Genomic DNA, 12,639 nt, shown 5'->3' with positions numbered 1-12,639 from the left:
AATTTGTGGCTTCATTAAACAAAATTGATTCTAGAATATTCAGGAGCCATAATATTCGAGTCAATTTTATGAAGAGATGGCAAGTTTATTTTGTTTCTTCTGTAGTAATGGAGCTCCTAAATAGTCTGCAATTAAATTGTTGAGTTAGGTTGATCCAAGGATGGATGATACATGGGTGGTGTTCATGATATGGGATGTCTTAACAGGTTTCTTCAAAAAGAAAGAAAGGGATAGAGAGACAAAATCTATATGGAGTATTTTAGCATGGAAGTTGTTAATTTATTTTGGCTTATTTGCAGTTCTGCCTGTTATATATAGACTAAACTGCTTTCACTATTCGAAGTTTCCTAGCAACAGAGGCTAAAAATTTCCAGATTCAGATTGACCTTTTAAGTCAGTTTGATCATCTTGCTGCCTAGAATGCGGTTGATAGGCATAGGGTACCAAATTTTTTATGATGATCTCACTGTGGCATCCATCAGTAGTGACTCCAGATTTATGCTGTTCTGCTTCAGGTGCCATAGCAGCCTAATTTCCAGTTAAGATTGGGTACAACAATCTTTCTTAAAAATAAACTAATCATATAGAGGGCCAAGCTTTGATTGTTTCAATTGTCAAGAGTTATATGTTCTCATGATCTGATGTCTTTTTGAGAATCATATATGGAGTATTAATGCTGCAAAGTTAATGTACCATTGTGTTTCCTTATGTTCCCCCTTTTTTTTTAATGTTTCCTTATGTTCCCTTGTCATTCTTTAGTTATGTACCTGTATAAAAAAGTTAATGCTGCAAAACTTTTACCAGTTGTTCACAATGCTCTTCACTGGATAGATCATAGATGTAAGATGCAACGCTTTAACTAATATACAATTTGGAAAATAAATTATGGGCAAAATGCAGTTCACAAGTCCCGAAATACCAACCAAACATGTTTTTTATTTTATTTTTGGGTGCAAAATACATTCAGTGCCTGGAAAGTTGTGAGACATTTTCAATTACAATGCCTAACGCAGCCTTATTGTTCTTCAACTTCGTTGACCCTTTAAAAAAAAAAAAAAAAAAAAAATTTACATGGAATTTGATTCTTATACAATGAATAGCCCCTTCACAGGTTTGTGTTTACGGGTTTCAATATAAGGTTTTATTTTGACTCCATATAAAATTTAACCTCATTTTGTAAATTGCATAACTGGTCTAAAAATTAACATTATTTCAATGGTCTTTTCCCTATGATGACAATGAATGGAATTAATTTGCTGCTGCTTTAGCAAACTTTGCAAAAGAATGTTTTGACAGTGTTGTTTGGCTTGAAGATTTGTCTACATCTTTTTCTATCTCATTGACAAATGATATATGTCCTATGAGGTTAGTTTAGTGGTTTTTAAAACCTTATGATATCCCTGAGATCCTAAATTCAAAACCTCTGACTAGCTTCTTGGAGCCATTATAAGGGATTCTTCCCTATCATAATCCAACGTGTATGGGACAAGAAGATTACACATACTTGAAGGAATAGTTAGGTTCTTAAAGAATTTTGAATACTTTTGTTATTCAAGTTTTGTTATTATTTTTTTATTATAAATCTATAAAGCTTTCTATTAAAAATATCGTAATGATTATGTAATAGCCTTTCATATATATATATATATAATTTTTTTTTGTAAGATAGAAAAACCGACTAAAAATTATATTTATAACTAAAATTTGCAAAATTAATTAATTAAAGAAAGAACAGATTAGAAAACCCATTAAACCATTCATACTTAACCCAAATTTGTAGCATATCCAAGTAATATGACACGGATCATGAACATGATTAAAAGTAAACACATATCATAATCTTTACCGACCCAATCTTTTGCCCCTAGTCCCATGCCTCCCAAAAAAAAGAAGAAAAGGAAACGTGGGCCTATCCATAATAGTCAAACTGACAATACTTTCAAAACTCTGGCCCATTAAAAAAAAAAAAAAAACAGGTAACGCTAAAATAAAAACCCTAGCACCCTTAAATCTCAACCTATATATATATATACACAGTGCACAAAACCCTAACCCCTCCCAAAGCTTCATTTCAGCGCTGCCTCTTCTTCAAGGTTTTTCCTCTCTCTCTCTCTCTCTCTCTCTCTGACTTTATTTTCTTAATAGTTTTTAGTTTTTGAAATAGTAGTTTTGAACTAGTTTTTTTTGTTTGAAAAATTTTAAGGTTTTAGAGTGAATCAGAGCGCTGTGACAATGTCTACCGGTGAGCTCGCTTGCACCTACGCCTCTTTGCTTCTCCATGACGATGGAATCGCAATCACTGTAAGTCCCACAATTTTTTTTTTTTTTTTTGGGTTTATTTGTTTTGTGCAATTTTATGTTAAATATTTTGATTCTATGTTCTTTTAAGTATAATGCGGATTATTGTTAATTTAGATTATAATAGACCCTTTATTATTCGATATTTGTGTGTATATAAATATATGTTATACGGGTTTTTTTTTGAGACCCATTAGAGTTTATTGTATTTCCTCTAATTTGGTTTAATTTTTTTTGGACTTAATATTCATTTTTATTTGAAATACAATATTTTGATTTCAAAACCCAGAACAATGGTAGAAAACTTTAATGTGATTTTGAAGTTTATTGGGATTATATATATGTATATAATTATATGTGAGGTTGCTGCATTGTGACTCATTCTTCAAATTGATTTGAATTTTGTATCATATTTTATGGCTTTTTATTAATGGTTCTTTTGGGCGTTGGGTGGGTGGGTTGGAATTTGTTTTAATTTGAGGTTGAAAATGAAACGTTTTGTTAGAATTCAATGTGTGTCCTTGTATTTGATGTAGAGTTAATTGTTTTTTTTTTTTGTTGAAATGATTTAAATTGTAATATAATTCTTCAACAGTCCGAGAAGATTGCTACATTGGTGAAAGCGGCCGGAGTTTCAGTGGAGTCATACTGGCCTAGCCTGTTTGCAAAGCTTGCTGAGAAGAGGAGCATTGATGACCTTATTCTGAATGCTGGTTCTGGTGGTGCTGCTGCTCCAGTCGCTGTTTCTGCCCCTGCTGGCGGTGCTGGTGGTGCCGTTGCTGCAGCTGCCCCTGCTGTTGAGGAAAAGAAGGTATAAATTACTCTAAACCTAGTTGATATGATACTTGGTTTGTATAAGTTTTGGTTGAACCACTGGACCTAGTGATTGACTTGAGCCATTGTCCCAAATAAGAATAGAAAGTGGCCTTGGAATAGCAGAAAAGATTGATACTTTAGGTGCTTTTTGCCTTTTCTTATTTTGAGTACAAATCTTAGCTTCTGATGCTTCTCTTTTTTGGTTATGTAAACAGGAAGAGGTACAGGAAGAGAGCGATGATGGTGACTTGGGATTCGGTTTATTTGATTAGGTTTTTCCTACCAGTTTGTCTTCTTTTATTGCTAGGCAGGTTAGGAGTGAGAGTGGCCACACAGTTTAATTTTTGCCTGGTTTTTGATAAATTATATGAAATCGCTCTATGTTGACATGGCTATTTAATACGTTAAAGTTATAATTCACAGCTAGCTGGAATATATCTATTTTGTTAAGTGTTGGGTTTGTTCCTTTGAATGTTATTAGCAGCGCAATCATCTCATTTACTTAGAATTTCTGATTTTCTTATGATGAACATCTGAGTAAGAAAAAATGGAGGGTAGTGGGTTGGAATCCACTTTACAATGGCTGACCATTTTGTTCCGTTTGTCCTGTAAAAGCACTATAATGGGCTTTGCAATATTGGGTTGCTTCTTTGTTTTTCTTGAATTTTGATCTTTTAAATGAGCACTACTGCCATTTGGTGATTATTATGACATGAACTTTGTTTGTGAGACGAGGTTGTCAGGGCCTAGAGGCCAAAACTCCACATCTTTTAGCGCCTAAAATATCTACAATCCTTTGGATCTAATGTTAATTTCATCTCTCTTTTTACATTTCACCAAATTCCTTCATTTCTCTTCTGTTCTTTTCTGTTTGAACAATGGGTCAGGTGCTAGCCTATAAGTTGAACAAGACAACTGAGCTCAAATCTGCTTGTTGAATTTAAAATCTCAAATTCCTTAAAATAAGCATGGGCTATCATCATATTATCTCTGGCAGATTATTCACCTAAATTTTCTGTGTTGTGATGGTCCTCCTTAGTAGCTTGAGGCTTGAGCGATTCAACAGGGCATAGCACAATAATCTGTGAAAAAAAATTGAGACTCTAGATTTATCAAAAAAAAGTTCTGCTCAAAGCTTTTTTCTACTTGATTGTTGTAGACCTGACATTGAGGTTGGTTTCACATTTATTGAGTAGAAATGGTTAGTTTTTGGAATTTAAAGATGATAACAGCTTACAGAAAGGAGTGAAAATTGTAGGGATTTTTTTTATTTCACTAAATAAAAATGAATCCTATTAACTGACAGCTTCACTTTTTGGTTTTTCTAAATAAAGATATTTAGAGTTGAAATCTTTATCTCCTATTGTAATTATTAAAAAAAACAAAAATAAAAAAGGATTCTATGAAATATCTTAACAAAAATCAAGCCTACTAAAAATTTTGCTGGGAGGGAGACAATTTGTTTTGAGACAAAAGATTAAAGACTCAAATTTCTTAAAGGGGTGGAGAGAATTACCCCCTCTATTCTCCAATGCTATTGTTTTGAGGAGATAAAAAAACTTCAATCTAATTGCCCCAACCAAACAATTTAGATATCTAGAGATATTTCTCTTTTCTCACCCTCCCTTGTCTCTATTCTGACATCTCCATCATACTCCTAAAACATGTGTTTTTCATGGGTTTATTTTGCTCAATTAAGATCTGGGATTCTCCCTGGAAATGAAAACTCCATCATCCTCCCAAGACGTGTTTTTATGGGTTTATTTTGGCCAATTAAGGTCCGGGATTCCCCCATGAAAATGAAAACGTGTTACCAAAATCAGTTATCGCGTGTGAGAAAAATGAGAAATGGTTTTCCACTTTCCTTCTTTCCACCCTGGTCCACAACACCTGCCGACAGGTACATACCCAAAAACTACCATCTCTTACGCGTCATAACTCTTCTTCACCCAATAAACAAAAATTCTAGATAACTCAAGCTAGATCGACGTAAAATTGACAGAAAATCAATTACCATCTGCCATATAGGATAATTGTAGTTAAATTTGTGACTTAGTATATGATACTATAATTACTCCCCAATAAAATTAGTCATAACGTGTGAAACAAACACTCTCAATTCTTCCTTAACCTTCTCAACTTTCTTTTTGAAAAATACTAAGACCACAACAATTTACACAAATTTTGTCACAATTCGCCACAATTTTTTTTATCACTTTTTTTTATCGCTTACAACTTGCCATGTAACTAATTATAGCAAAAATTGTGTCAATTATTGTAGTCTTAGAATTTTTCCTTTATAATAATCCAATAGGTCGTCCAACTAATTGTGACAAAAGTTTGGTAAGTTTTTGTGGTAATACATTTTTTTTTGTGTGTCAAAACATTTTTTTTCCCTTTCTAATCCGTTGGGCCGGCCAACCAATCCCATCTAAGCCGTCCACGTTTCCATCACTGAGGGTCAAGATTCAAACGATTAATCTACATTATCCTAGTAGTTACTGGTTAGTTTCCTTCCAGCTCTTTCTAGTTTCCACAGAATCCAAATCCTATCTCAAATTCTAAAAGTCTCAACCTTTAAATACCTCCTCCTACCACAACCTTTTCCACACAAAAATTACTACAAACAAAGCAATACACTCTTCGTTTTGCATATCATAAAAACCTTCACAAACTTCTTTGAATTGCAATTGCATTCCTTGTTTCTTTTCATCAAAATCATCAATGATGTCTATGTTCAGCTCCTTTGATGCTCTCTGCCAGAAATTGAGTTTCTCGATGGGTCATAGCTCAAAGCCTTTGGGTCCAATGAAGAACAATGATGGAGAAGGGAATTCTAATTCTACTACACCACCGAGTCAAGTTAGCAAAGCCCCCCTCCAACAACCTCGGAGTCAGCAGAGGAATCCGAGGTTCGCACTTGAGCTTGATGGTGTCCACTGTTTTGAAACCATTGTACCTTATTAGAGATTTTTTTTTGAGTTAGTCACCATAATGTCTTGTAAAAGTTAGTCAAAATTAATTCAATACAATCTCATATTCTTTTCCTTAATTTTCTATTTTTTTTCATGTTGATGCACAAGAAATTCTGATATATTATTATTATATATTGGAATGATTGAGATTTGGGGTTAAGAGAACATTTGCAGAGACAAGAAGATACTAAAATAATTAGGCAAAACTTAGGACCCGACGGGCTTCATGCAGGTTTTTACCAACACTTCTGGACAGAAGTTAAGAATTCTGTATGTATGGAGATAAGACAAATTTTTGCTTGAGGGGTTGTGCCGAGCTACCTAAATGAGACATTAATCTCCTTGATTCCCAAATGCCAAAATCCTGAATCATTGAGTAACTACAAGCCCATTAGCTTATGCAATTCCGTTTATAAAATTGTTTCGAAGATTATAGGTGGTCGTATTAGACCCCATCTTGCTAAGTTAATTTCGCCTGTGCAGACAGCTTTTGTTCCTGGCTGTAGGGGCACTGATAATGTGCTTCCCGCTCAAGAGTTGTTTTATGCTCTGGATAGAAAGAAAGGAAAAATAGGCTACATGGCTGTGAAGTTGGATTTGGAAAAAGCATATGACTGGTTGGAATGGAATTTCATCTATAGAGTACTGCAAGCCTTCCACTTTCCCCTAAAATTATCGAGGATCATCATGGGCTGTGTCACATCTCCAAGCACTTCCATTTTGGTTAATGGGGGTGCTTTGGAGTCTTTTGAACCTACAAGGGGTATAAGATAAGGGGATCCTTTGTCCCTTTATCTTTTTATCTTATTTATGGAATATTTGAGACACCTTATTGAACAAAAATGTGTGGATGGTGATTGGGTCCCTTTGAAGGCTTTAGAGGATAACTTGGGCTTCTCCCATCTTCTTTTTGCAGATGATATCATCCTATTTAGCAAAGTGGACCCTCGTGCTTGTGATGCAATGATGGAAGTGCTTGAGAAATTTTGTTGTGAATCTGGACAAAAAATCAGCCAGGACAAATCACTCGTATAATTTTCTCCGAATGTCAATGATGAGTTGAAGGAGGAAGTGTGTGAGAGATTGGGATTTCCCCTTAGGCATAGAGGGATCTCTAGAAATCCATATAATTTCATCGCGGAGAGGGTTATGAGTAAGCTTGCTGGGTGGAAAACAAAATTCCTCTCTTTCGTTGGTCGGGCTGTTCTCATTAAATCAGTCATGTTTGCCATCCCAAATTATGTGATGTAAGGGGCAACGTTGCTAGTACATGTTTGTGAGAAATTGGATAAAATTAATAGGGACTTTTTATGGGGCTCTACAAATGAAAAGAGGAGAATGCATATGGGATGGAATAAAATTGTAAAATCCAAGGAAGAAGAGGGTTTAGGGATACAAGAGGCTAGAGCTAAAAACATAGCCTTGTTATCAAAACTAAATTGGAGAATGTATTAAGAGCAAGAGGCTCCGTGGGCAAAAGTAATCCTCAACAAATATTGCTCCTCATCGAGAGTGAGGTCAAGAGATTTGGAGAAACTCCCTTCTTTTCCAAACTAGAAAGCTATCAATCTTGGATTTCCCACTTTTAAGAAAGGAATTTTCTGGGGAATAGGAAATGGCACAGGAGTTAGTGTGTGGTTAGATAATTGGATTAATGGTGACTCTCTTAGGGCCATGATCGAAGGTCCTCTAAGGCAGGAAGGGCAAATCATGAAGGTGGCTGATTTGAGATGTGGACATGATCGGAATTGGGGGATCATTTCTTTCAACCTCCCTGAGTGTATCAAAAATAAGATTAGAGCTATTCCAATCTGATTGTTTGGGGATGGGAAGGATACTATCATGTGGAAGTACTTAAAGGATGGGGAATTCTCCATCAAATCGGCTTATCAACTTGCTAACCAAGGAGAGATCTTAGACACTCAGTTTCATGGGCAGTGGATATGGAAATTGGATATTTTACCTAAGATTAGTAATTTTCTTTGGTTATGCATGCATGGTAGCACTCCTGTGAGAGATGTCTTGGCATTAAGGGGTTTAAACTGTAATAGGGTCTGCCTAGTGTGCAAATGCCAAGATGAAACCATTGTGCACTTTCTTCGGGATTGTTGAATTGCTTGAGAGTTTTGGAGAAAACTGGAGGTCCCTCCTCACTTGTAAGCTCCTTTACTGAAAATTTTGATAGTTGGTTAAAAATGAATTGTTTGAGCACGGTGGGGCATAAATGTGTAGTACCTTGGTCCACTTTGTTTCTGTTTGCTGTGGTCTTTATGGAAAAATTGAAACAATGTGGTTTTTGATAACACCATTCCAAGCCCGATACTTGATAGAGTCTGCACTAGCCAAGCTAAGGAATACTTCTATTGCGTGAGTAAAGTTAAGAAGTTAGCATCCAAAGTCACCATCTCAGTTAGCTGGACTAAACCTTCATCGGGTTGGCATAAGTTAAATACTGATGGTGCATTCCTCGGTAACCCAGGTAAGGCTGGTGGTGGAGGCCTTATTAGGAATTGTCAGGGGAATTGGATTAAAGGTTTTTCAAGATCTATTGGGTTTACGACTAGTGTGATGGCTGAGTTGTGGGCGTTGAGAGATGGCCTATATTCAGCCATTCAGCTGGGAATAAACTTTCTTGAAGTGGAATTTGATGCCAAAGTAATAGTGGAGATGCTTAACAGCACTAATTGTTCTAACAGAAAACACTCCCCTATGTTACATGATTGCAAGTCCCTCTTGTCAAGGCTCACGCAGACTCGGGTGGTCCATGTTTTTAGGGAGGCGAACAAATGTGCCGATTTTTTTGGCTAGGAGGGGTTGCTCTATGAGGGAAAATTTTGTTATTTTTGATGCCCCACCCTCTGTTGATTTAGTTAATTTGCTTGTGTCGGATGTTAATGGTCGGTTTGACCTTAGGCTTGTAGCTAGGACATTGGCCTCTGTGGCCAGTTTGTAATATTGCTATGTTTTGTTCTGTTTATATTCAAGCCTATTCCCCCCCCCACCCCCCCCCCCCCCAAAAAAAAAACACTTAGGAATAGTACTTAGGTGCTATTTCTTAGGTTCCTCTCTTAAAATTTCAATATGTGGTTTTTTTTTTAATTATTTTTAATTTTTTATTTTATGGATGGAAATGTATTTTTTTAGTTAAGTAGCTATATAATAAAATCTTAAAAGGATAACTTAAGGAACAGCACCTCAGGTGCAGTTCATATATTTTTTTCTAAAATAATTAATTGAATGGTTCTTAATACTTCTTATTTAATATAAGTTGTTGGGGTTTTGAGATTATTGTAGCTAAGAATGAATGTTTTGAGTGGGTTAATTCAAAATTTTTAATTCAGTATTTTTACTCAAAACAATAATGTTTATACCATTCATTTATTTCGAAATTTAATTATTTAACTAACTATTCACTTGTAAATGTAACAAGAAATTCGAAAATCAATCCTACACACAGTTCAATTGCCAATTGGAGGGGATTGTCAAATGTTTTTTTTTAGCTCATAACAACTTAAGAGGTGGGAATGAGAGGGATTAAATGAGATAATATCATTGAGTCATAAAGTTCTTGTTGGTAATAAATTTGTGCATTATATGTTTGCTAGGCTAGAACCCAATTTTTACTATTTTTGAGTAGATAAAGTTTCTGGCCCCCCAAAAAAAAAAAAAAAAAAAACAGCTTTACTATGTTTCTTTCTTATAATCGTCATCCCTTTCTCTCTCTCTTAAAGCAATTTTATAAGACTTCCTTTTTTGTTATTAGCAAATTAGCCAACAAACTAAGGGAGTTTGAGTTTCTAACACATGCATAGACTCTTCAAGATAAAGTAGTGTTATATGAGTTTTCTAACACATATAAGTATATAACTAAATTGCCTAGTATTTTGGTATAAAATGAATTATATCATGATGCAAGGACAAACAAGAATGAAAAATGTTTTGGCAATACTTTTACCCACATGTTTTTTGTTTATCTATTTCCCTAGTCGTTATCCATTGATTCTAAAAATGTTTTGCACAAGCTTATAAAAGGAGAAGGGATTAACATGTCCATTAATTATTGTTTAGTTAATGAATTTGTTTAACGAAAATTTTTAATATCACTTTTATAGAAAATATTTTTTTTCATCGTAAAAATAGTTTACCTTTTCTTTTTTATAAGGAGTATGAATGGATGACAGAGATTCCCAACTCATCAATTCTTTGGCCTCTATCCTATGCTCTATCCACCAAGTTACAAGAAGTAAGTCATTTGAGCCATTAGTGCAAGTAGTGCATCATATCAAAAATATGATAAATGAAAGTAAGATAACATAGAAAAATCAAGAATATGAATGCTTACTCTGTCACTTCATATGACGTGGCTTACATTAAATCAATAAAGTTTCTCCAGTAGTCTGGATAAGGTTATCTACTTCTTGTTGATGCCAAAGTTATCTTTGTGTTTTCTTGCCGTCCTCCAACTATTATTTTGAGATATTGTATTAAGAAGATATCTTTGAGTTATCAATGGAGTTATCTTTGATTAAATCTCTGGTTAAGAAATTAACATATTGTTTAGACATTGCATCTAAAAAATTCCATCATTTGTAGTTTGATTTAAATTATTTTGTTAAATCTTTCTTTTCTTATTCTTAGGTAAGTGCACTGAAATGAAGCAAATTGACCAAAATAGATTGAAGTGGACCAAATTAGATCGAATTTGACCGAACTGGAATAAAATGGACCAAAGACCGAAGTAGACCAAAATGAATTGAACTGGACCAAATGGTTCCAATTCTTACTCTCTTTTTAAAATTTTATTATCTTTATTAATTTCATTCATTAAACTAAAGTAAAGATGCAGGAAAGAATTATAAATCCACCAAGAGAGAGAGAGAGAGAGAGAGAGAGAGTAATCACCTTCTTGTGTAGAAAAAATATGGATTAAATGAGATAAAATAATATATTGTAAAGAAGATGGGGAAAAGTAGAGCCAAAATAAAAGGAAGAAGAATGGATGGAGGAAGTGTAACAGTAGGGTAGAGAATGGTGGAGAGATAAAAAGGTAAAATAGAGGGGAAAATGTTGGAGGAAGTGAGAAATTAAGAAAAAGAAGAAGAGTTTAAAATGATAATAAGAGTTGGAAATTGGTGGATGATGTGGCACAATGAGAGAGTAGCAACATTAATACTACGTTTCAACTTTTAGATATTACTAGCCGCAAATCCTCGCGTTGCGCGTGATAATTATTTTAATGGTAGTTTTATTAAAAAAATTTACAATTTAAACTAATCTAATAATGAGTAATGTATTTCGTAATTATATTTTTATTTATTATAGGAACAATCATAAATGTAATATAGAAACAATCCAAAACACCAAAAAAACGTAAACTAAAAAAAAAAAAAAAACTTAACAATGATTAATTGAACCAATATTTGGATAAAATTTTGTTTTTGATAATCTATTAAGGTTATTTTCTTTGTAGAAATTATAATTTCGGTCACCCAAAACATATTATCAAATAAACAATTATTAGCAAAATCTAAGAATTAAATTTCTATACAGGCATTGTTATAAAATAATAATAATAAAAATAAAATTGCAAAAGTTAAAATTTGTCATCTATCCGATTATTTTCGTTTGGCTAACCTTTGCTTTTTTTTTTTTTTTAAATGAATGGCATTATAGAGTACTTTTAATACCATTATTAAGAGTACTTTGTCCACCACAAAGGATTAGAAAATAAACAAAAATTATTAAAGTTTCATATTTTAACATCTAAATTCAGCACTATAAAAAATTATGTTATGTAACAGAATAAATTCCAAATTATCCAAATCATGCTATGTAATAGAATAATATTATATTTTTATATGCTATATTTAATTCTTTAGAACGCAATAGGATAACATTTAACAATCAAAGAGATTAAAAAAAAAAAAAACTAAATCGCATTAACCCAAAATAGAGTTTTAAAGAATATAAAAAATTATCAACCTAAAGTAGAGATGCAAGAAAAGTAAAAAAAATCCACCAAAAAATTTAGAGAGAGAGAGAGAACCATTTTTTTGGTGAGGGAAAACTATGCATAGAATAGAAGAGATAGTAACAAATTTATAGTAAGATGATGTGAATAAGAAGAGACAAAAATAAAGGAAGATGAAGGGAAAGAAGAAGAATGATATTAATGTAGAGGGTAGCAGGGAGATGAAAAGGTAAGAGAGGGAGAAAGATTGAAGAGGTAGTGGGGAGATGAAATGGTAAGGGAGAGAGAAAGGTTGGAGAATGGTAAATATTAAAAAAAAATAAATGTTAAAAACAATTATAGGAAAATTGGAAAAAAAAAAAAAAACCCCTAAAGCTTGAAAGGCTTCAACGTTTTTTTTTTCCCTTTAAGCTAAAAGACTGAACTGAAAAGGTTTTGGGTTGAACTTGATAGTGGAACTAAATAAATAAAAGGTGTGCTGGATTAAATAAAAGTTGATAGTGAAAGTAAATAAATAAGTAGTGGATTGGATTTATTATAGGGTGATAGTGGAAGTAAATAAATAAGTAGTGGACTGCA

The 12,639-nt window shown here is 33.5% G+C and overlaps 1 protein-coding gene across 1 annotated transcript; it reads left to right on the top strand.

The window, feature by feature from the left end:
- Positions 1 to 1,986: 1,986 nt before the first annotated feature.
- Positions 1,987 to 3,564, top strand: LOC115960472 (60S acidic ribosomal protein P1). Its single transcript, XM_031079401.1, has 4 exons — positions 1,987 to 2,093; positions 2,204 to 2,301; positions 2,894 to 3,109; positions 3,330 to 3,564. Exons 2-4 carry the CDS (start codon positions 2,233 to 2,235, stop codon positions 3,384 to 3,386), a joined length of 342 nt encoding a protein of 113 aa, XP_030935261.1. The 5' UTR covers positions 1,987 to 2,093; positions 2,204 to 2,232; the 3' UTR covers positions 3,387 to 3,564.
- The last annotated feature ends 9,075 nt before the right edge of the window (positions 3,565 to 12,639 follow it).

This window comes from Quercus lobata, chromosome 9, assembly GCF_001633185.2.
Source record: "Quercus lobata isolate SW786 chromosome 9, ValleyOak3.0 Primary Assembly, whole genome shotgun sequence".
NCBI lineage: Eukaryota > Viridiplantae > Streptophyta > Magnoliopsida > Fagales > Fagaceae > Quercus > Quercus lobata.
Note: the sequence above shows the minus strand (reverse complement) of the source record. Positions and strands in the feature narration are given on the sequence as shown.

Bases quoted from the DNA above. Each gene is read 5' to 3' on its own strand.
- LOC115960472 (XM_031079401.1), top strand. From the start codon at position 2,233: ATGTCTACCGGTGAGCTCGCTTGCACCTACGCCTCTTTGCTTCTCCAT. The intron at 2,302-2,893 runs GTAAGTCCCACA...ATTCTTCAACAG, and splicing joins ACGATGGAATCGCAATCACT to TCCGAGAAGATTGCTACATT. The intron at 3,110-3,329 runs GTATAAATTACT...TTATGTAAACAG, and splicing joins CTGCTGTTGAGGAAAAGAAG to GAAGAGGTACAGGAAGAGAG.